Genomic DNA, 22,096 nt, shown 5'->3' on the forward strand with positions numbered 1-22,096 from the left:
TTCGTAACTTGTTTTCTTTCATACGTTTCTTGCGATATCGTCTCAAATTTACATAAAAAAAGCCATGCCTTTACAAGAAGAAATTTTATTCGAAGCAAGTAATAATAAAAATTGGCTTTTATAAAATTGCCCCTGCAAGGTAATTGTTTGGCATAATCTTTACTCAGTATCAGGTAATTTGAATAATTTTTTTAAATTTAACTAAAGTATCTTTATTAGGCCGAGGTGGTTTTCAAATAGCAAGATTAGTGAAATGCATTAAATTTTAATTGAATATGGCGAACAAGAAAGGCAACAGTCACAGAGTTCATTTTCAATATTTGCTGGGAAAAAAGGCTGTATAAGATAATAGTAAAAAAAAAAAAAAATTTAACTTTTTTAAGTCGATATTAAACAAAACAAAAAAGCCAAGCTGATATATAGCCTTTATGTGTTTTATTTCCAATTACATTCTAAAATATCAATTTCCAATTTTCCGACTATTTTAAAATATTTTTAAATTGTACTATGCATATAATTGTAAGTGTCTTCTCAATATAAAACGCTCGGCCTAATTTTCAATGTACGGAACTATAAGGCTAATTTTAAGTTCGACTTTGATTTGGTTTGCTTCACTTTCATGTTTGATGTTGTTCCTATGAATAAAACTGGACTATAAAAAATATTTCAATTTTTCGCCAGATAGAATTTTTCTGACAACTTTTTCCGTTGCTCAGAAAAGACCATTTAAAGCTGAGTGAAAGGAAAAAATTTTTAGAAAAAAGCTACGTAACCTTGGAAATTGAGAACTTGGAATATTTTTTTGGTTTTTATCGAAAGTTTTTTTTTTTTAGTATTACAAACTTAATGTACTTTTCGTTCTTTAAACTGTTAAAAACTTGCATCGGGTAAAAAGCATAATAGTTATTCAAAGAATAAGTTATGATGCTGTTTCATAACTCTCTCGGAAAAGTTTTTTTTCTTCTACTTGCAGGACCAATCAAAAGTTTTGTTCTTTATCTTTCCTTAAGTTCACTTTAATAAGAGTAAATAAGCCATTTATTTCAATTGCTAAAACATCATAATTTAGCGAATTTAGACCATCTTTATCTATAAAGTTTTCAGCGCGATGCATGAAATCAGCTAAATCACTGCTTTCTTGCCTCTCAGTACTGTCTAAGTGTTCAATCATGGTGTACCTTGATGTCTCTAAAGACTGTCGGTGAATTGCCAATCCATTTTTTTGAAGTCTAAAAGACAAGTTATCATCTTCTCCACCCCAATACCAAAATGTGTTAGGAAAACCGTTGACTTGTTCAAAGTGATCTTTACTAAACATTTCAACTCCTCCAAATATTGTTGCGTAGGGAATTTGGTACCTAAACTTATCAACCGCCGCTGACAAATGACTAGGGGACGACTTGCATCCATAATCAATTCGATCATTTTCAGGAATCAAATCAACGTCGTGGAAAACAAAGCAGTTGTATGGAAAAAGACGTAATGCTTCTCGATAACCGACATTCATAAGTTTGCCTCGATTAAAGTTATAGCTATCGTCTTGTTCAATCACAAATATTCGATAATGAAAATTTTGTCTGTGAAGAATAGGATGAAGTTGCCTTAACAAAATTGATAAATGCTCTTCTCGCTGACGATAGGGTATTATTATCGCCACTTGATTTCTACTTACACATCTTTCAGGGCTCCACCAACCACCCTGCTGTACAAAATTTAAATCATTTTCTTTTAACCATTCAAAGCTTAATTTTTCTTTTTGAACTAAAAGAGGACCAACGAGGTCCGTTGCTTCACACATGCTTGCTTCGCTTTCACAATTTGCTTTTAAAAATGTTTCAATTTCCAAAGAATATTCGCCAACATGCTCCGCTTTCCAACTTTTAAAATTCGGGGTACACGAATCTAAATTTATTACATTGTTTTGAGTTTCTGGGACGGGCTCATTTTGTATTAATGAATCCGGTTCTTTCATATCCGAACTATTTTCATTTTTAATTTCGACGGAGTAACTTGGCAGAAAACTGAATGCATTTTGGTTGACATGTAAGTAGAAAAAGAAGGCACAACTTAAAAATCCTGCAAACATAAAAAATACGTAACGCAGCATTCTATAACTATGAAAGTAGAAAACAGAAAAGTATTTGAAAAAGAAACTATTTGTCTGAGAAATTCACAGCAAAACTAATCCTGTTGCCATAGCATTACCTTCGATTAAAGTAAATAAGAGAACAATTATTTATTGATTAATGGGCTTGTTTTCTTTTAATATTATCATTATGGAAATTTAATTTTATACATAGGTGTAAAATTGTTTCAAACCATTTTAACATTTTTAACTAAGACATGCGTTTCTTTTAAATAGTTTGTTTATTTTCTGCTGTTTTTTTTTAAAAAACAGTGTTTAGTTTATTTTATCTTGTTCAGTCTATTGCCTGTCATTAAGGTGGCTCACCCCCATTAAAAATCAAAAAAAAAATTTTTTTTTTTCTTTTGAATTATGTTATTTTAAGCATTGAAGTACAAATTCCATAATATATTTTTACTATTATATGCTTAAAAAGTAACAAAAAATACCATTTTTGTGGTTAATACAGTTTCCTACTCCTTAGCAACGTCATAGCAACGGTATAAACAACAAATTTATTCATTTTTTCTGGAAGGTTTCAACTTTAAGTTTTGAAGTATTTTTCAATGTTAGATCTATTATGCTTTTCTACTGTTCTGTAAAATATAATATTTCTGTAAAATATAATATGCTCTGTAGCATTAATACAATGTAATTGAACTGAAAACTATTTATCTGGATATGGCGAACAAAAGAAATAATATTAGAAATTTAAAGTGAAAATATCAAGGAAATAGGTATACATGGAGAGCAGAGGAAGTAAATGGTCGTAGCAGGAAATTAGAAACAACAAGTGTATCAAAGCTTAATAAATAACATGACTTAAGTTAGGTACGTAGAATTACGCGTTTTACGGAACCGATATTTGTGCTAAAATTCTGTGCCACGTTTTTTGAAGTTTGCTTTTCGCTATTGAGGGAGAAACGTATTTTGAGGTTTTTTATTTAGAGTTATATATTAGTATAGATATTTTTTAAAAACTAGAGTAATTAAACTTTATAAATCTGTACCTTTTGATTACAATAAAACTTTTTTTAAGTAGATTTTTAAATGACAAAAACTTAGTTATACTTTGTGCATTCAGTAAATGTTGAAGATATGCTTGTTTTTTTTGCAATACTATTCTCGATGTTAAGTTTATACAATTTCTTTGCACCTGCCAAATTTTATTGATTTATTTCATGCAGCACATACTCTATTTTGTGCAGCACTTTTGGTACTTAAATTTTGATTTTCCGCTTTTATTTTGAGACATGGGGAGGGGCGGATGAACAGGAACTTCAATCTGCTTTTAAATTTATAATAATTGGTTCAGATTTAACTAAAAAGAAAAATGAATAAAAATGAAAAAATAAAAATTTTTGTGGTAATCAAAAGTTCTCCTCAACAATCCTCTTATGGCAATTAAAAGTTCTCCTAAATCAATTATTAAAATCATTTTAATAAATGATATTACCACTACTTTTTGTTGAATGGTAATTTATTTGAATCATATTAAGTATGATTCAAATAAATGATTTAGCTAGTTTCAATTTTTATAAGTTTTTATGCTAAGTATTGAGTTCAATTATAAAACTCTAATATTTTTAATTACAGTTCAACTGTAGATAAAGTCCTTAAAGTTTTTATCTTCAATTAAATTAATAAATAAGTATAATTAACTTTATTATTTGCACAAGGTTTTTTTTAACTTAATAAAAGTTAATATTACTACAAAAATATGACTGAAGGCACTATTAAAAAGGTTACAAAAAGTTACAATGTTTATCTTTTATTTAGTTATGACTTTGATTTCATTTATTTAAACTTGAAAAGTTTATTTGATTCATTTCTTCATAATTGCATTTAAAAAAAAAAAATTTTTCATTATATATTTTTATTTATTTTTTAATTTGCTATTAATTTGTAATTTTTCAATTAAAACAGTTCATTTGCAATTTTAAATAGTTCTTTAACCAATTTTTGTTTAACTTTTTTTTTAATATGCAGTTAATAAGAATTAACTTGGTTTTAGTGAAATTGAAAACATTAGCATTGTACTTAGCATTGGTTGTAGAAGGTATTTATGCTATTGTTTGCACTTACTTTTTCTTTTATCTATTTATATTTTCTTATTATAGTGTTTCTCCTATTGCATAGTATTTACCCAAGTTGGTATAATTTTAAAGATAATATGGGCCCAAAAAGAAATTTTCATATATTTCGTGGCAAGTTTAAAAAGTTTTTGTTTGCTAACTTCACATTACCTTGCAAAACAAACAATCAGTGTAGGGTAGGGCATATACTTTTTTGTTATACTTTAAACAGTGAGTTGTTTATTGAAACTGTCAAACAAGTCAAAGAGTATTTTGGCTTCAGCATTAGCAAAAATGATATTCAGACCCTTGTTAATAAAGCAAAGAAATGGGTTTACAACTTTAAAAGAGACTCTAAACATTTTATTGCATTTTGTAATGAGACCTATGCATTCCAAAAACCACTATTGACCAATTCATTGCAAGCTAGTTCTAGTAGCATAAACCTTGAATCAACTTCTTCAGTTGTGTCATCATTGGAAAACATTACTATGTTATCTTTAATAAATAGTGAATCTTTATGTTCACAAGGTCAAATTATAAATTTACAAAGTAGGCACAGTTCAAGAGAAGAATTAACTCCAAAGAAAATAAAATTAAAGAATAGGTTGTCTCATTTGTCTTCAAAGTTAGCTAGCTCTTCTAAAGAATACCATAATAAGATAGCTTCATTAAAAGCTAAAATAAAGAGCACACCATATCAATTGAAAGTTTTAAGGCAAAGTGTCAAAAGAAAAGAAGATATTATAAAAGCTTTAAGAGCAGAAGTTAGAGACTTAAAACAAAAGTTACAAACATATTATTACAGTAGACGTATTCGCAACCTTATAATTACAAGAAAGGCAAAAAAAGTTAAAGAAAAAGAAAAGTTAAGACAAATGAATCTCAAACATAATAATGTTATAAGGGAAAACAAAATGGCATTATCTAGATTAGAAAATGATATGATCCAGATGGAGGAGGACAATATTGCACTTTCAGATACATCAGAAGACAATAAGGCTCATGCATTACAAACAAAAATGATAATTTACAGCATGTTGTTGTCTAATGTCCCAACATGTAACATTCCATTCTTATTGCAGAAAGTTGCACAATATTTAGGTGTTAAATTTTTACATATTCCTCAGCGTATTACAGTTGAGCAAATGGCTCGTGAACTAGGCAGTATATCTGAATTGCAAGCAGCAGAATGGGCTTTCAATAATAATAATCTAACTCTTGGGTTTGATGCAACAACGCAAGAGGGTGTCCATATCAACAGCATCCACTTGACTTCAAAGAATAAACGTCAAGTCATTGCCCTTGACCAATTACCTGGAGGTACATCTGATGATTACCAAAATCACATATGTAATGCAGTGGATCATATGGCTTTAGTTTATTCAGATTATTTCTCACTTTCCTTTGATGAATGTCATAAGTCTATTTCAAATATATCAATCCACAATGACAGACAGAGTTGCAGCAAATCATCTTACCATTACCAAAGTTTGTGCAACCTGGGGTAAGAATTTAAATGAGCTGAACTGTCATTTGCACCCGCTTGATACAATAGCTATTTCATGTCGATCAGCATTACAGTCTTTGGAAAAGGAAAGTTGCCTATTATTTGGACACGACTGTATGGCAGTTAAAATTGTTTTGGCAATGAACAAAATGAGATTTAAAGATGGCAAAGGTGATCCGGCAGGATTTGTAAATTTTTTAGACAATAACAAATTGCCACGAGGTACAATTCCAAGGTATCGTGGCAATCGTCTTCATATACTCTTCCGTACTTGTTTCATCTTTATGAAACACTACAATGCTTTTAAGCAATTTCTAACCATTGGAACAGTAAAGTGTGGCACTTTACAAACAGTTCTGCGATCAGCATTTTGTAATACAACTGCCATAAAACAAATGTGTGTGCTAGCAATATTTGGAAAACTTCTTACTGGACCCTGGATAAAAAAATTTTATGTATCAGCTGAAAAAGCAAGTTTTGATCATATTGCAGGTATCCAAGTAGTTAAAAATGTTTTGCAAACAATTAAAAATTGCAAATCTAATCCAGGTGCACTGATAAACAGTAAAAAGGATTTTTTCGAAAATCCCCTTAAATCAAATGTTTTAGAACCTGTCAAAAATTTATGCTCCATCGATGACCAGGTTATCAACATGATTTTGGCTTGTCTTATTGCAGTGGAAGATGTTTTGAACCGTCAATATGAGCGGTATTTCTCACTTTCTATTGCAGAGACATTTAAAAAGGAGACAGCTAGTGCAAGGCTTCACAACATAGATAGTGAAGAGTTAATGGGTATGTTTAGTGAAGCTAAAGGAAGATCTCCAAATGCAAAAGTTTGTTATATATCTTGCAAAATAAGATCAAAAAAGAATAGAACTATAGATTACCTAGATAGTCTTGACCAAATATCTAGGGAAAATATAGTTAAGTGGTCAATGAATGCAGCTTGTAAAAAAAGAATAAACAATCAACTGAAACACACTGCATTACAAGCAGAGATTTCAAAAAGACAGACATGCAAAAGACAAAAAATGGATGAAAAAGAAAAAAGAAAGCTGGAGCGAGAGCTGCGTGTTCTATCTTTTAATGATATGAAAAATTTATATAAGCACTTATCTATTAAACAACTTGATGACTTGTATGACGTAATGTATGAAAGAATTGTCGGGAGAGAACTCTGTCATGAATGGTTTGATACAGATAATAACAAATCTTTCATGTATGATGGGCGAGTAGAAAAAGTAAGAGAAAAGAAGACAGAATTTATACCATTTCTTACTGGAAAAAGGATGAATCTGATTCAGAAGCTGTTGACCATCTCATAAAAAAAATCCAGCTTGCTGCTGATGTTATTGCAGGAGAGTTGATTTTTTCATAATTTTGGTTTAATGTTATTTATGTAATAGCAGAAACCAATATTAATATTACTTATGTGATTTAAGTATTATAAATATATATATAAAAGAAAATAATATATATAAAATATATAAAAATTAATTACAGCAAGTGTTGTGACTTGCAAAAAAAAGTACAGCAAGTGTTGTGACTTGCAAAAAATTACAGCAAGTGTTGTGACTTGCAAAAAAAAGTACAGCAAGTGTTGTGACTTGCAAAAAAGTACAGCAAGTGTTGTGACTTGCAAAATAGTACAGCAAGTGTTGTGACTTGCAAAAAAGTACAGCAAGTGTTGTGACTTGCAAAAAAAAGTACAGCAAGTGTTGTGACTTGCAAAAAAGTACAGCAAGTGTTGTGACTTGCAAAAAAGTACAGCAAGTGTTGTGACTTGCAAAAAAAGTATCGCAAGTGGTGTGACTTGCAATTTTTTTGATAGACGGCTCTGGCTTACGTTCTCGTCGTGTCTATCGTTAAAAATGATTATTATTTTGTTTCATTGATTGATTTTTTCATTGATGGAATTTAGAATTTTAATCATTTACTAAAAGCCAAGACAAAAATTAATAATTAATTTAGTTCAAAATAATTTAATATAAAAATATTATTTTTAGATTGGGAAGGGGGATTTAAACGCTATTTTTACAGAGAAAATGGGTCCTCTGATGCATCTTGTAATTTTGTTAATGTTATTTTATTTTATTTTAAATAAAAGTAATTTAAATCTTTTTCTAAATTGCATATAAAAATTCGATTTTATTTTTAGGTTGGAGGGACGTGGTGGTACACACTCCGTATTTCACTGAATCAATGCGTGTATTGCTAGTAGTAGTAAAATAAAGTTTTTGCATTTGATACTAATTTTTTTTTTAATAAAGAAAAAAAGTTTTATAGAAAAGATTTTTTCATTTTAGGGTGTGTTAACACCTTTACACCCACTGACACCCTTACACCCACCCTAAGTCTCATATTTGGCAGTGGTCTGGAAGCAAATAATAACTACTTCTAAAAAATAATATGAAAATCAACTATTCAAAAATCAACTATAAATAAAATTTGCATTTATTGGTGGTGTAGGTGTTGGTTTGGTACCCCCTCTAGCCTCCCATATACGCCCGGTGGCTAGAAACCAGCATGAATTTGTAGCCTACTCTTATACCTAACTTTTGATACCAAGTTATAGGCGTTTAAAAAATAATTGACAAATTTATATTAACTTTAGTTAAGAAAAGTATTTTTTTGACCACAGTTTCTTCAACAAATCCATATATCTAAAAATCGGTGTTTAAAACGTTATAACTTTTTGTCAAATTGTTGGATTTTGATAATTTTTTCATTTTTAAAATACTGTAATAAAGCTCTTTCCAATGATATATAACAATCTAGTATTTGATCAATTAAAAAATTTCATGTAACATACCTACTTAAGTGCTGCAACAAATTGTGATTCCAAAGTCGACAGTTTTTTCTTTATTTGTAACTTTAGAATTATTAAAAATGTATTTGAACAGTATTCTACATGCAGTGAGTGTAATAGCAAGCTAACTATTTTTCATAATGAATCTATAGGTATGGGATTTTCTATTGGAATTATAATACAATGTCCAAACTGTGACTTTGAAAGTACATTTTATTCATCACCATCTATAAATCGAAGTGCTTCTAGTTCAAAGCTAGTGACACAATTCAGAACTTTGTTGAAATGGCTATAAGACAAAATAAAAATAACCTACTGAGTATAGGAAATTCTGTAATAGCTGTACTTTACCATTGTACAAACTTTCCATATGAAGTCACTCGTCATCAATTTTGTTTAAAAGTGAAAAACAGTTGGTGCAAATGGCAATCAGATAACGTTATGGGTAAAACAAGCTATGGATAAAAAATTAATTTACCTGTGACAATTATGGAGGAAATTAAACCTATTTTTCAAGAATTGTCAAACCCTGAAATGCTAAGAAAGTGTTTACATGGGATGACACAAAACTGCAAAGAGTCATTGAGTGGTTTCATTTGGAAGTGATGCCCTAAAACTACTTTTACTGCAAGGAAAATTCTTGGAATATCTGTTTATTCTTCTATTTTAAATTACAATGATGGATTTTCTTCTTTAAGTTGCATTTTTAAAATGCTTGGGTTTTCTGGAGGTGTTAATTTCGAAAAAAGGAGCTTACAAAAAAGATAAAAAGTGATAATCAAGTATGTCAAGAAAATTGACTGATATTAGTAAAAAACAAAGAAAACATATAAGATCAATAAATGAAGGTTATTTAGACATTGAGAAAGAGAAGGATGATGTGAACTCTTATGCTAGTGGCAGTTTTTAGTAACTTTTTATAAAAAAAACTTTTTGTTTTTGTTGTTTGTTTTTTTTAAATGCGTTTTTTAAGACTTTCTTATTTTAATATGTTTTTCTTACGAAAACGTTAATATCTTCAGTTTGGTTAAAGCTTTTTTCTTCAAATTTTCACAGTATGTGTATTAACTTATTTATGAGGGCTGGAACTAGAATTGTAATATTTTAAGTATAAATGAGTTAGTTTCAATGTAGTTTGTCAGACTGACACAGGCAATTAATCGATTTCGGCACATTTATTGCTGCCATTTTAGTTTTTTTTAACATTTGAAAAAAATTTTAGTTCCAGCCCTAAAGCAACTATTTAGCTACAATTTGGCAAAATATGGTGTAATAAGTGCAAATTTTACTCAAGATATCATTGTTTTAGATAAGGTAAGATTTTAGACAAATTATGCTGACTCAGCATCAAAAAATGCAAATTTAATTTTTATTTTGAAAAGTTAAAGTTTTAATGTAATTTCCTTATATAAAAAATTAAAAACAAGTTTAGAAATTTTATAAATAAAAAGTTAGACTTAATGGGGGTGAGCCACCTTAAAGCTGATACCTTTTTTTTTTTTTTTTTAACCGTTTAGTTTTTTTTTCATTTTAGGCTTTAACGATAAATTCTACTTTCTTTGTTTATACACTAGTGGCCATAGGAATGGACACCCCTTCAAAATATATGAAAACTTTACTTTGGTGTGTTTTTTAAAAGAAAATAACCATATTTATGCGGTTTTCTATATTGGTTATTATTTTTTGATGTGTTTAGATTAAAAAAAACTAAAATTTTGATTAAAATTTACAATTTTAATATAAAAATATAACAATTTAATGACAAAGTGGCAAATTATGGTAAATCAATTTTTTACAGCTTACAAAACATGTTATTATAAAAAAGGCTTATAAAAAAAAAACTTAATATTTTGTCGGATATCGATTATTTTTTATTACTGCAGTAATCCTAGGAGGCATTGAGTCTACTAAATTGCCCAAATCTTCAGTGCTGATCACGTGAAACCAGGACTTGATTATGGCCTCTATTAATTGTCGCTTGTTCCCAGGTTTTTCTTTTCTTGCAAGTTTTTTTAGTCGAGACCACAGGTTTTCTATCGGTTTCAGGTCCGGACTGTTTCCAGGCCACTTCAAAACGTTTATCTTTTTGGCTTTAAACCAACTTTTGACAGCTTTTGCGGTGTGGCATGTAGCACTGTCCTGGTGGAACACACAGGTTTCTGTTTTGCCCTCAAACAAATCATCAATCGATGGGAGTAATTTGGCTTCTAGTATGTTTTCTTGGTATTTTTCGGCGTTTAAAATACCGTCCACAATGTAGATACGACCCACAGCATCTCTAGTCATGCATCCCCACACCATTACACTTATGGGATGCTTCATTGTAACCAATGTGCTCTCAGGTAAAAGATCTTCACCAGTCCTTCTTCTCACATAATTGATTCCATCACTTCCAAAAATGGAAATTTTGCTTTCATACTCCAAATAAATCTTGCCCAGTCTTCCTTTGTCCTCTCCTTGTGTTTTTTTGCCCAAATCAAACGATCTTTTGTTGTTTTTTGTTTAAATATGGTTTTTTTTCTGGGTCTTCTTGCTTTTAAACCATTTTCAAAAAGCCTTCGGCGAATTGTTCTTGAACTAACCGAAACTCCGGCGACCTCTAAATCATTTTTCAGCTGAGTATACCCTTCGGTTCTTAAGTGCAAGCCTCATTATCATCCTGTCATCGTTGGCAGTTGTCTTCTTAATTTTTCAATTTTTTGGCATATTTTTGAAGGTATTGGTTGCCTTAAACCTTTCGCACACCTTCCTCACTCCAGATTTTGTTGCTCCAGTTCCCAACTTTTTGGCAATTTCCATGTACGAATAACCTTCTCCACGTAATGTAACAGCTTTGCATCGCTTTGTAGGTGACCAATATCCTTTCGCCACCAATTGTTGAAACTCAACTAAATGACTACAAAACAATGGTCTCGTATTTATAGCTTAAAAGATTTATGGATAAAAATGTTAATTAATAACGTAATTAACTATTAATCATCACAATAAATAGACTAATTTTCACAAAAGCACAAAAATAATGAGACATTCACCTTTTACTAGAGAAAGCCTTTAGCAGAGCAATGACTCATTTTTGACACCAATTAACAATAATAATACATAATTATGTTTAAAATTGATATAAACGATTAAAATTTGTGATTTCCTATAAGCCAAATAATAGATGACGTGGTTTAAATATAAAAATAAATATTTAAATCCACCAAATGCATGATATGTCAACTTTTCTAAGAAAAATGGTAAAAATTACAGGGGTGTCCATTCCTATGGCCACTAGTGTATCTATCGTTAAAAAATTATTTTTTCACAGATGACATTCTAGTGAAAATATTGTTCAATCGTTTAATCGGGAAGAAGGTTAAGATTTTTCCACGTAGCTTTTTCACCAAATTTTTATCTTATGATGATTTGCTATGGAATTTTACTATTAAACTCCGTTTACATATCGTTCATCTCTATCATGATGAAAGTTAAACAAAAAGAAACTGCGGTTTTTTTATGTAATAGTAATGCAACTATAACCAAATTCATAGCAAAATATATATAAATAATAACTAAAGATTGAAGATATTGGCCTTACATAACACCTGCTATAAAGAAATACTTTAGGGTTTTCTTTCAATGGAAGCGATTTTGAATAATGATCTTTAAATGTTATTTTTTTGTTTTTAAATTACTTTGTCTAGAACTTATCAAAGGTTTAATTCTTCTCATAGGTTCAGAAGTTGATCCTGAAGATTGGAGCAAAGACGACGATTGTAAATTTAAATCATTCGATCTCTTTATACTTGTATCGTTCGATTGTCTTCTGGCATTTAATTCGTTCGATTGTCTTCTAGCATTTAATTCTTTCGATTGTCTTCTAGCATTTACTTCGTTCGATTGCCTTCTAGCATTTAGTTCGTTTGATTTCCTTCTTGCATTTAGTTCATTCGATTTTCTTCCTGTATTAAGTTGGTTTAATTTTGCAGCCTCTTGAGCTTCTTTGTTATTCACTACAGTCAGATCATTTTTTTTCTCTGTTTCTTGATTGATTTTCTCTTTTTCCTCGTTTTGTTTCTTTACCATTGCATTCCATACAGAAAGGTTTTTTCTAAAAGAGTTCAAATTTAATAAAATTTATTTTCAAAAAACTGTCAGTAATAAAAATGAATCTTCGATTTTTTGTTTTTAAATTTTCGACTTACTTTGCACCGTCTACTAGGGGAGCTACACCAGGAATTAATTTTGCCAATAATTCATACCCCGGTACACAAATGCCAACCAAGAAACCCACCTACGTAATTATTAATAAAATGATTAAAAAATAGAATCGTGTTGAAACCAAAAAAATTACAAATGAGAAAATTCGAACGAAAAAGAATAAAAATTAAAAGATTTCAATCATATTTGAGGCTGCGGATTAAACGACCTGGTGGTTGGGGAGTTTATCAGCAGTATCTCTATCCATCATGGGAACAGGAGTTCTGCCTAGAGCTTTCTCTTCGTCTCCCTGAAATACATTTTGAAAACACTATTAAGTAAAATAGAGCACTTTCGACTACCGATCAATTACGACTACCTAGTTACCCCCTACTATACAGAAGATGAAAAAACTCAGAGAGGTTTATTAAACAAAAATTGTAGGTTTTTGGGCCCTGACTACACTGCAATAAATTTTGAAATAAGTATCATAACCTGCTAAGTACCATCTTTTTCTGCAAGATTTTGGAGGATGTCAATGTTTTTCAACATTTTGGGACAGGCTTTCCCTTCAAACTGACTTCCATGGTAAGGATGCAGCTGAATGTGGATTGCATTTGTCCATTTCTCTGCATTTTTCCAGATGGTTCAGAGGACACTAAAAAGAACGTTTATTACTCCAAGAAGTAAATGCAATTCAATTGGTGGAATTAGTTCAAGCACAAGTGAGGAATCAGGCAAATTTGTTAGTGGCTCATGTACCACATTCTTGAAAAAACTTAGCATTTTTTCAAGATCAGCTCCAGCAGCCAAAAAAGAAATGTAGTGCTCTATTATGCTTCCAAATGTTCTTAAAATTCCACATTTTTCAAGGTTCTTAATCTCAGCTTCACAGAAAGTGCAGGGTGTCCACAGATAAGGTTTGCCACTTTGTGTCATTGGTAACAATATACTTAAAATTGCTCCTGAAAGTTAACTGACTGCAGTCATATGGTAGACCGCGGCCAGCAGGAGATTTTAGAGATGCTTTGTGCCTGATTGGTTTATTTTTCTGGTTTTGAAGAAAATAGTGGATGTTTTTCATTGTGCTTCAAATGACTAATCTGGCAAATAAGGCATTCACAAGGGTGATCTCTAGTAACAGATCGAATTTGAGTTGATTTGAATTGATCAAAGAGAGTCGGAAGATAGATTTGGAAGTTTAAAACAAAGATTTAAGGTTATGAATGAGCCTAGTTTAATAAAAACTCATAAATCTAAGATGTTAACAAAACTCTTAGATGCAAACTGATTTATTGTGGTGTAGTCAGGGCATAAAAACTTTCAACTTTTGTTTAACTAACTTCTCTGGGTCAGTTATCTGGACTCCATCGTTTGTGTAGGAGTGTGCCATCAGTTATGATTACCTATCTACCTATCTATTATGATTAAAAAAATGTCACTTGTTTTGGTTGCATAAATAAAAAAAATAAAATAAAATTTTCAAATTTTTTTGCCATTGTTTACAAAAGAACATTTGTTAAAACTTTATCACTTTTTTTAGCTGATTTTTTTTTTTTAATAACCAAAAGAGAAAAAAATCTTGATTTACTTCACAAAAAGTTTAAAAAAATCTTAAAGCGCCTTGAAAATATCATTATCTAGTATCTTCAATAATAGTTTATTAAAAAAATCAGAGAAGGGAAAATATAATATAATTTATTTTAACTTTAAAAAAACAATTTTAATGTTCTAATTTTTAAACATAATTATATTTTGAGCACTTATTCAGTGTCACTGTTCACATGTTTTTAATCCTAAGCTTAAAATTTAATATAAAGGATTTGACTTAAAAATCAATGTAATGAACTACAAACCTTAAGCTCAAAAATAAAATATATTTTCTTTTATATAAAAAAAAATTCAAGATTTTGAATTCATTATATCAATTTTTGCCACTTCGGCAACCAGTAAGGACTATAGGGAATTCATTTATTTTCTAACATGTAAATTTTGACTTGGACTGGTTTTTTTATAACATGCATTTTATAATTAACCAACTAATATTCTGAATATACTGTTCCTTGCACTCATTCCTGTTCAATTACATAAATCAACATTCAAAAGAATGGCCAAGCTGTTATGTAATTGTTTTATACATAAATACATTTTCAATTAAGAAATTATTTGAAAATTAAAAAAATTTCTTCTTGAACAAACCTGGGCATAAAACTCTTGGAAAATGACTTTTACTGTTTCATATTGTGTTTTCCAAGGCTTTGCACAAGCTGACAAATCACAGCAAGTCATTGCCAATGCTCTCATCATTGCTCTGAAATAAATCCAAATGATTTTTTAAACCTAATGCAGTTAAATTCAGCCATGTCCACTATCAAATCCCTAAATAATTGCATCAGTATGAAAAAAATAAAGAAAAACCTGTGTTCCTCAACTTTCCAATTAAATTCATTCTTTTTAACAATGTCATAGAGCTTAGCTTTATTCCCAAAGAATTGTGCAAGATCAGTTGCCAGAATACAATCACGTACAGTTGCTAGAACCCTTTTATATTCACTTTGACTTAGTTGGGAAAAAATGTTATGTCCTTCATGCTAGAAATTGAACTAGTTAAACTGAGGGATTTGTACATAAAAAAAACTTAATATAACAGGTGATAACATTTTATTTGGCCTGTGTTTTGATGTTGAACTCACTTCAAAATTAAGATTAAATTTAAATAAAGACAGATTTAGATTATTTGAAATTAGTTTTTTTCAATTACTATATTTCTATGGACAAAATCAACTTTAGAAAAAATTTACTCAGCTAAGCTCTGGATGAGCTTTGTGACAATTTTATGAATACAAAACTGAATGCATTTTTTTTATTGATCTAGATTTTCTAAATATTCTCTAAAGGACAACATTTGGGCAAGTTTGTTGGGTTGTCTTCTTTTTTCAACAAAATCAACCTTTTTCTCTTGAAAGTAATCAACCATGGTTTTAGTGTAATAAACAGATGCTGAACAGACAGAAGTTAGGCTTAACTACATACTCATCAATGAGATGGTGCTCTTCAATGAATGGAATTAGTCCTTTTTTTGATAAAATGTTCTAAATATATATTTTGGTTGATAGCAAGGCCGCTTGGAACAAAAAAAAAAGGCATTGACATTCCATTTTTTGAAAAACATGTCCAGACAAGTAAACCCTTATCAAATTTAGCAACAGGTTTGTATTTTAAATTTATAGAGGTGTCATTTACATTGCTTGAGTTAAATCTGTTGTTACCATTAATGCTAGTATGAGCTAAAGTAAAATAAGACTCATGTAAGATAAAAGCTAAATTTTGAAATTTTTTATACAGTCTTTTGCATTTTGTACTTGCAAATGCTTTCTGAATGTCAGTACAGCTTGGAATTTTTATTTTTTCTCTTGAACGGATCTCAGTCTTTGTTGGCAGTGTTTTACTAATATAAGCTTGGCTGCAGTCGAAATTTTGGGATAATTGTCTTTGAGAAATTCCATCCTTGTGGTCAAACATATCCTTTAAGTGCTTGAAATTCTTTTTAGTCATTACTTTGAGTTTATGACCAATACCTGTTGCTTTTTGATAGCTAGCTCTGCTTTCTATACATCTTATTATAGGATACATAGTTGATTTTGGTACAAATTCTGCCATAAAATGGTTGGCAGTAAATTTTTTGCCTTTACTTTTATGCGTATTATAAAACTCGTACACACGCTTTTTTGAGGTCTCAGACTTAGATATGTTTTTTTTTCAATAAATGAAAGTTTATAGATAAATTATATATTTTCTTAAAGAGTAGAAAACTTACAATATTTTGAATATATTTGCAATATTTCAAATTGATTGTGGTGTCAAGAAATTTGTCTAAAACTACAAGCTAAATTAAATGTTACCACCCATTATACATAATATATACATAATATATTCATATATATTAAAATATATATATGTGTGTGTATATTTGAATATATATGAGTATATGTATACATATGTATATGTATATATATACATATATATGTATATATATACATATACATATGTATACATATACATATATATGTATATATTTACATGTATGAATGTATGTATGTATGTATGAATGTATGTATGTATGTATGTATGTATGTATGTATGTATGTATGTATGTATGTATGTATGTATGTATGTATGTATGTATGTATGTATGTATGTATGTATGTATGTATGTATGTATGTATGTATGTGTATATATATGTATGTATGTATATATGTATGTATGTATATGATTAGAAAAAACTTTTTCACTCAAGAGTGCTGGCGAGAGCAATTACATTGGCTTTTTCTTTAATGTTTTCTTTTGTAACAGTTTTTTTTATTATGTATTTTGGGTGAAGATTGCTGGTACATCATTAGGAAACTTTAAGTACCAACAAAGTTATCAACCTTCACTATATTTTCTGTATGTATATATATTATGTGTGTATATACACACACACACACACACACACACACACACACACACACACACACACACACACACACACACACACACACACACACACACACACACACACACACACACACACACACACACACATAAACACGCATGTAAAAGAAAATATAAAAAATTCATAATAAACAGCCATAAAAAAAGACAGATGAATAAAAAAGATCAACAGATACCTGAAGAATGGTAATAGTTTGGTTAAAATGATGGTGTTCAAGTGTTGAAGTAGTGTACACAGAAGCAAGGGGAGTTCCCTCAACTTTCATCCATTCATTGTTTTTACCTCGATGGTCCAAATCATGACATAAACAAGCCACATATAAAGCAACAGCCTATTTTAAATAATACAGAAAATAATTTTGGTTGCTGGTTATTCAATATCTATTTGAATGTAAATCGCTCTCACCTCTAATCCATCAATAACTCCAGCAGAGGCTTTCACAACGCAATACATGCAATGGGCAACTGTAAAGGCATGAGTCCAATTATGGTAAGGTACACGTCGATAGTTTTTTCTTACTGTTAACACAAAACGTGTTAACTCAGTTAAATCAAAGCGACTGAAAAATAATTTTTTCTTAATGTATAAAATATTTTTAAAAAAATCAAACAGTTAAAAGAATATTAGAGTAGTTCTATATGAAAACTAAGTATACTCTAAAATATCAGCAATACAAGTAATAAATATCACCTGTCTGATTGGAAAAGGTCTCGAAATAAATCAATAGATATGCTAGCCATTTCTAACTCTTTCAAATCAAATGAATTAAATTCAAATCTAAAATTTAGCAAACATTAATATTTATTCTATTTGTCATCCACTACTATAAATAAGAAAAATACAAAAACAATTATAATTAATAATTACCTGCTAATATCTTCCCATTTTGTTTTTTTCTCACAATTTCTCACAGCCCATATTTCATTTTCATTACATGTGCTATGATATGATAAAACTTCCAAAGCTACCTGAAACACAAAAATTGTTTTAAACAAATTCTCATTAAAGGATACAGAGTGAAGAAAGGTTTGAAAACATTTAAATATTCACACCTTATACTTCTGCTCTGATCGTCGTATTTTATCATAAAGCTAAAAAAAAAAATAATAAAATATATTAGAAGAAAAATTTTTTCAGTTAAATTTCTTTCATTTTAAAAATATAAATAAAGGAAACCTTAGCATGATGTAATGCAAGACCACAATACACAGCAAATGTTTGAAAGGCTTTTTCATCATTAGCAGTAAACACGCCTTTCTTCTTGTTTACCATTTGTACAACTCCAATGATGCTATGAGAGATAAAACAAAAAACAATCAAAAATGACATTAAAATATATTTTAAACAAAGTTCAAAATATATCAAATAGAAATTTTAAACAAAACAATGAAAGTAAAAAAATGAGTGCAAAAACTCAAACCTTACTTTCCACGAATAAAGATAGGCATGCATAAGAGTGAATGTGTCGTGTAACCAGTTTGTTGATCAATCTCTCTAAAAATTTTATTTTTTATGATTTCAAGGACTTTTTTTTGTTGTTTTCTTGTCAATTGAATGGAAACATAGTGTTGTAAAAACTGTCAAAGCAAGAACAGCCATAATTTTTTTTAAACCTATTAAAATAATAAATTACAATAAAGTATAGTAATAAAACCTGTTAAACCGAGGATCATCATAAGCTTTTTTTATATTTAATGTTTCACCAGTTGTTGCAACATAGCCAGCAACACCTTTTGATTTTGGAAACCTAAAATTTTAAAAAAAGCAAATTATTTTAAGAAATACTTTTCTCAAAAGCACATTTTTTTTTGATACTATAAAATAGATAAGATATCTGCTTTATAGTATCAAAAAACAAACAAACAAACAAACAAACAAAAGAGCAGTAAATAACTAATGTCATTACCTAATTTCTTTTCGTAGCTTAGTGTCTAGCCCAATTCCAATATCAAATATTCTTGCATAAAGTTCTTCAGTTTTAGTATCCACCAAGAAAAGAGAAGTTCTATCAGCATCAACTAATGTCTGTGCAAAATTCTAGAGAAAAAAAGATCTAAATTTTAATGTTGCTTCAGGTAAAGAAACAGAAATGTAAGATGAACTACAAAAATATAAAATAGGACAACCAAAAAGTAGTTATTATTTGGTATAAATTACTGTTAAAAACATTTTGTCTAACTTTAATTTGCAAATAATCTACTACTGCAATGGAATGACATACCATAATTTTCATAATAACTTTATCCATACTCACAATATCTTGAAAAATAGACCTAAGAAATAAATATATAGGAGTAATATAAATATTATGTTGTTTGAAAATAATTACCTTTATGCTTTGAAGAATACTATCAAAAATACATTATTTTAACAAATTGTGTAATATATGAATATCTTATATTATTAGTTAATATAAAATAAATGCCAATAAATAATAGTTTTTTTTAAAGTTTTTTTCTTGTCAATTGTATTTCCAAATTTAATTACCACTAATTCTAATTAGTATCAAATACTTTTTTCCTAAACTGATCATGTTCAATGTAAACTTAATATAATAAACAACTATTACATATACAGAGTGCAGCATATACATGTCTTTTACTTAAGTGTAAATAATTTAAAAATAGTTAACTATGCATATAGTATTCTTCAAAATTAATTATACTATCAGCATGCATTCACTAGAGTCTCGATAACTTTGAAAAGAATTGACCAATTTTAAAACTATGTATCATTAGATAAAGTATTAAATAGAGCATTACTTGCATAATAATAGTTTTGTTTATTACTAATTAAACATTATAAACTATGCATATTCTAATATTAATTTAACTTTTATACATCAAAACTAAACTTTTTTATAATTTCATATTAAACATTTAATTAAAGTTAATAGGAAGAAATTATGCACATATATTTTGTTAATATTTTGTTGAGTCACCCTTAACAGCAATCACTGTCAACATTCAATTATTCATCAAATTCACTAAATTAGACATTCATAAAATTTTTAGGAAGAAAATATTTGACATTTCTGATACAGCAAAAGGAGGCCATTTTTATTTGTAAAATGTTTTTAGTTAACATCTCAATATGTTTTAACACTTCTTTATTGTTTTGTATGTTAGAAGTATACTTAATAATAAATTTGTAATGAGAAAATATATAAACCCTATACATAATAACAGTAATAAGGATAAATTTGCATAAACTAGTAGTTTATTACCAAAACAGTCTAAAATTACCATCATCAAAACACTTGTTGATTTCTACTGTGTTATTGATCATTATTTTGTATACATAGCAGCAATTTGTAAACTTATCTTAGAAGGATCATTTTTTAAAAAACTGGATGTAATTGATACAAACATTTCTAAATTAACTAACATTAAATAATCTTTCAATGTTTTACTTGTTCCAAAATCATTGTGTAAGGTAATGTTTTTAGAGCTGATATTTTAAATTGATATATGTAAAATGAAAGAGAATCAGTTCAAAAACAATTACAATAAACTGATCAATAAGTACTCATTTATGATTGATTTGATAAAAATTAAAATTAAACAAATTCAAAAAACATCCCAAAATTTTCTAAGTTCTTCAAATAGCTTTAAAACAAAAGTTTACTTATTTTATCAATTTTTTATTGTAATACAAATTTCATAACATTATTGAAGTTTAAGGGACTTTAAAAATGATTGAATTATTTCAGACTTAAAAAGTCTGTCAATGAAAATTATTAAGAATTCAGATTACCTAGTAACACTTAACAGAAAATCATTGAGTTTTCTTTGTTTCTGCATCCCATGATACATCTATTAAAAATAAAAAGTCTTACAAAATCTCACACAAATCATTTTCTTTGTTAATCTGCTTTACAAAAACTGATTTTTAACAAATAAAACTTCACACCTCAGCATAATGAAGAACAATTCCTCCCCATGCTAAATAGCCATTTACAATCTGAAAAAATGTTTAGTAGTAACACACTATTTATATGTTAATAAGTGTTAGGTGGATCAGAAAGTAATGTTGTTTCTGCGCATGTCAAATTTAGTTTATTACTTATTGCTCATTGTGTACTTTTAAGCTGTGCCAAAAATATTTTAAGAAAAAAGTGACTTCTTTAGTTGTAAATACCAATTAAATCTTAGATTCTTTTTTTGCAATTTTAGGTGAAATGGCCAGCCAAATACCAGAAGAGGTATATATCCAGAATTGTATGCTTTTTGAGTTTCACTAGTAATTTCAAGGGTAGTAATACAACAGTTGCTATCAAAAACATTTGTGATGTTTATCCAAGTGCATTAGACATTCGTAAATGCTAAAGGTGGTTTTCTAAGTTCAGATCTAGTAATTTTGATCTTTATGACTCAAATCAGTCTAGAAGACCAACAACTTTAGACAATTACATGGTAAGGATGGAAGTGGAAGCAAATTCATGTCAAACAATCAAGTAACTGCCAAATGCTCTTAACCAACATTGGTCAACCATCCAAGAACATTTTCATTAGATTGTTAAAGTCTGCTGAACAGGTGTTTGGGTCCTACATAATCTGTTCAAAGAAAACAAAGCTAACCAATCACCACATGTAACTTATTGCTTCATTGGCACAGTACAGAAACATTTTTTGATTGCTTGATCACTTGAGATAAAAAATGGGTCCTCTATGATAATTCAAAATGCAAAAGGTAATGGCTCTCTCCAAATGAATTGCCACTGCTAAGTCAGGCTTACACCCCAAGAGGGTGCTTTATGTGTTTAGTGAAGTATTTATAGAATCATTCATTTTAAAGTCCTGAAACCTGGAACTGTGAATGCAGACCTTTACTGTGAACAATTAGAATGAGTAAATCAATCTTTAATTGAAAAGTGTCCAGTGATCATCAACAGAA

The 22,096-nt window shown here is 29.1% G+C and overlaps 2 protein-coding genes, 1 long non-coding RNA gene and 1 pseudogene across 17 annotated transcripts in view; 2 read left to right on the forward strand and 2 right to left on the reverse strand.

Annotated features, from left to right (window-relative positions):
- Positions 1–12,680, forward strand: LOC145181101 (uncharacterized). 4 transcript variants are annotated; one of them, XR_016456251.1, is made up of 4 exons: positions 42–173; positions 4,140–4,184; positions 7,720–7,779; positions 7,872–9,569. It is a non-coding gene; the product is annotated as an uncharacterized LOC145181101 (long non-coding RNA). The 4 variants fall into 4 exon arrangements; XR_016456252.1 differs by lacking the exon at positions 7,720–7,779; XR_016456250.1 differs by lacking the exon at positions 42–173 and having other exon boundaries at positions 2,966–4,184.
- On the reverse strand, positions 187–2,107 carry LOC145181943 (beta-1,4-N-acetylgalactosaminyltransferase bre-4-like). Its single transcript, XM_080057154.2, has one exon. The coding sequence runs from the start codon at positions 2,105–2,107 to the stop codon at positions 980–982; it is 1,128 nt and encodes a 375-aa protein (XP_079913280.2). The 3' UTR covers positions 187–979.
- Positions 2,585–7,232, forward strand: LOC149883196 (uncharacterized; annotated as a pseudogene). Its single transcript, XR_016456248.1, has 2 exons — positions 2,585–2,956; positions 4,246–7,232. The product of XR_016456248.1 is annotated as an uncharacterized LOC149883196 (transcript).
- LOC145181099 (putative 3',5'-cyclic phosphodiesterase pde-5) overlaps positions 12,044–22,096 on the reverse strand; it is a 20,656-nt gene continuing 10,603 nt past the window's right edge. For 6 of the 11 annotated variants that reach the window (XM_090099852.1, XM_090099855.1, XM_090099854.1 and 3 more), the window contains 17 exons: positions 21,113–21,163; positions 20,957–21,015; positions 19,422–19,473; positions 19,107–19,237; positions 18,855–18,947; positions 18,626–18,694; positions 18,377–18,491; positions 18,253–18,291; positions 18,068–18,168; positions 17,891–17,977; positions 17,606–17,759; positions 17,376–17,531; positions 15,123–15,295; positions 14,904–15,015; positions 12,934–13,014; positions 12,710–12,798; positions 12,044–12,615 (listed from right to left, as the gene is read on the reverse strand). In XM_090099852.1, coding sequence (XP_089955978.1) covers positions 12,177–12,615; positions 12,710–12,798; positions 12,934–13,014; positions 14,904–15,015; positions 15,123–15,295; positions 17,376–17,531; positions 17,606–17,759; positions 17,891–17,977; positions 18,068–18,168; positions 18,253–18,291; positions 18,377–18,491; positions 18,626–18,694; positions 18,855–18,947; positions 19,107–19,237; positions 19,422–19,473; positions 20,957–21,015; positions 21,113–21,163 — 2,001 coding nt within the window. In that variant the 3' untranslated portion in view covers positions 12,044–12,176. Of the gene's footprint in view, positions 12,616–12,709; positions 12,799–12,933; positions 13,015–14,903; positions 15,016–15,122; positions 15,296–17,375; positions 17,532–17,605; positions 17,760–17,890; positions 17,978–18,067; positions 18,169–18,252; positions 18,292–18,376; positions 18,492–18,620; positions 18,695–18,854; positions 18,948–19,106; positions 19,238–19,421; positions 19,474–20,956; positions 21,016–21,112; positions 21,164–22,096 lie in introns of those variants that run through there. The other 5 variants (XR_016456247.1, XR_016456246.1, XM_090099858.1 and 2 more) reach the window with 4 other exon arrangements.

The sequence above is a fragment of the Hydra viridissima genome, unplaced genomic scaffold (assembly GCF_058129835.1).
Source record: "Hydra viridissima isolate aposymbiotic clone 2 unplaced genomic scaffold, HvirCarnegie_v1 scaffold_10, whole genome shotgun sequence".
NCBI classification, from domain to species: Eukaryota; Metazoa; Cnidaria; class Hydrozoa; order Anthoathecata; family Hydridae; genus Hydra; species Hydra viridissima.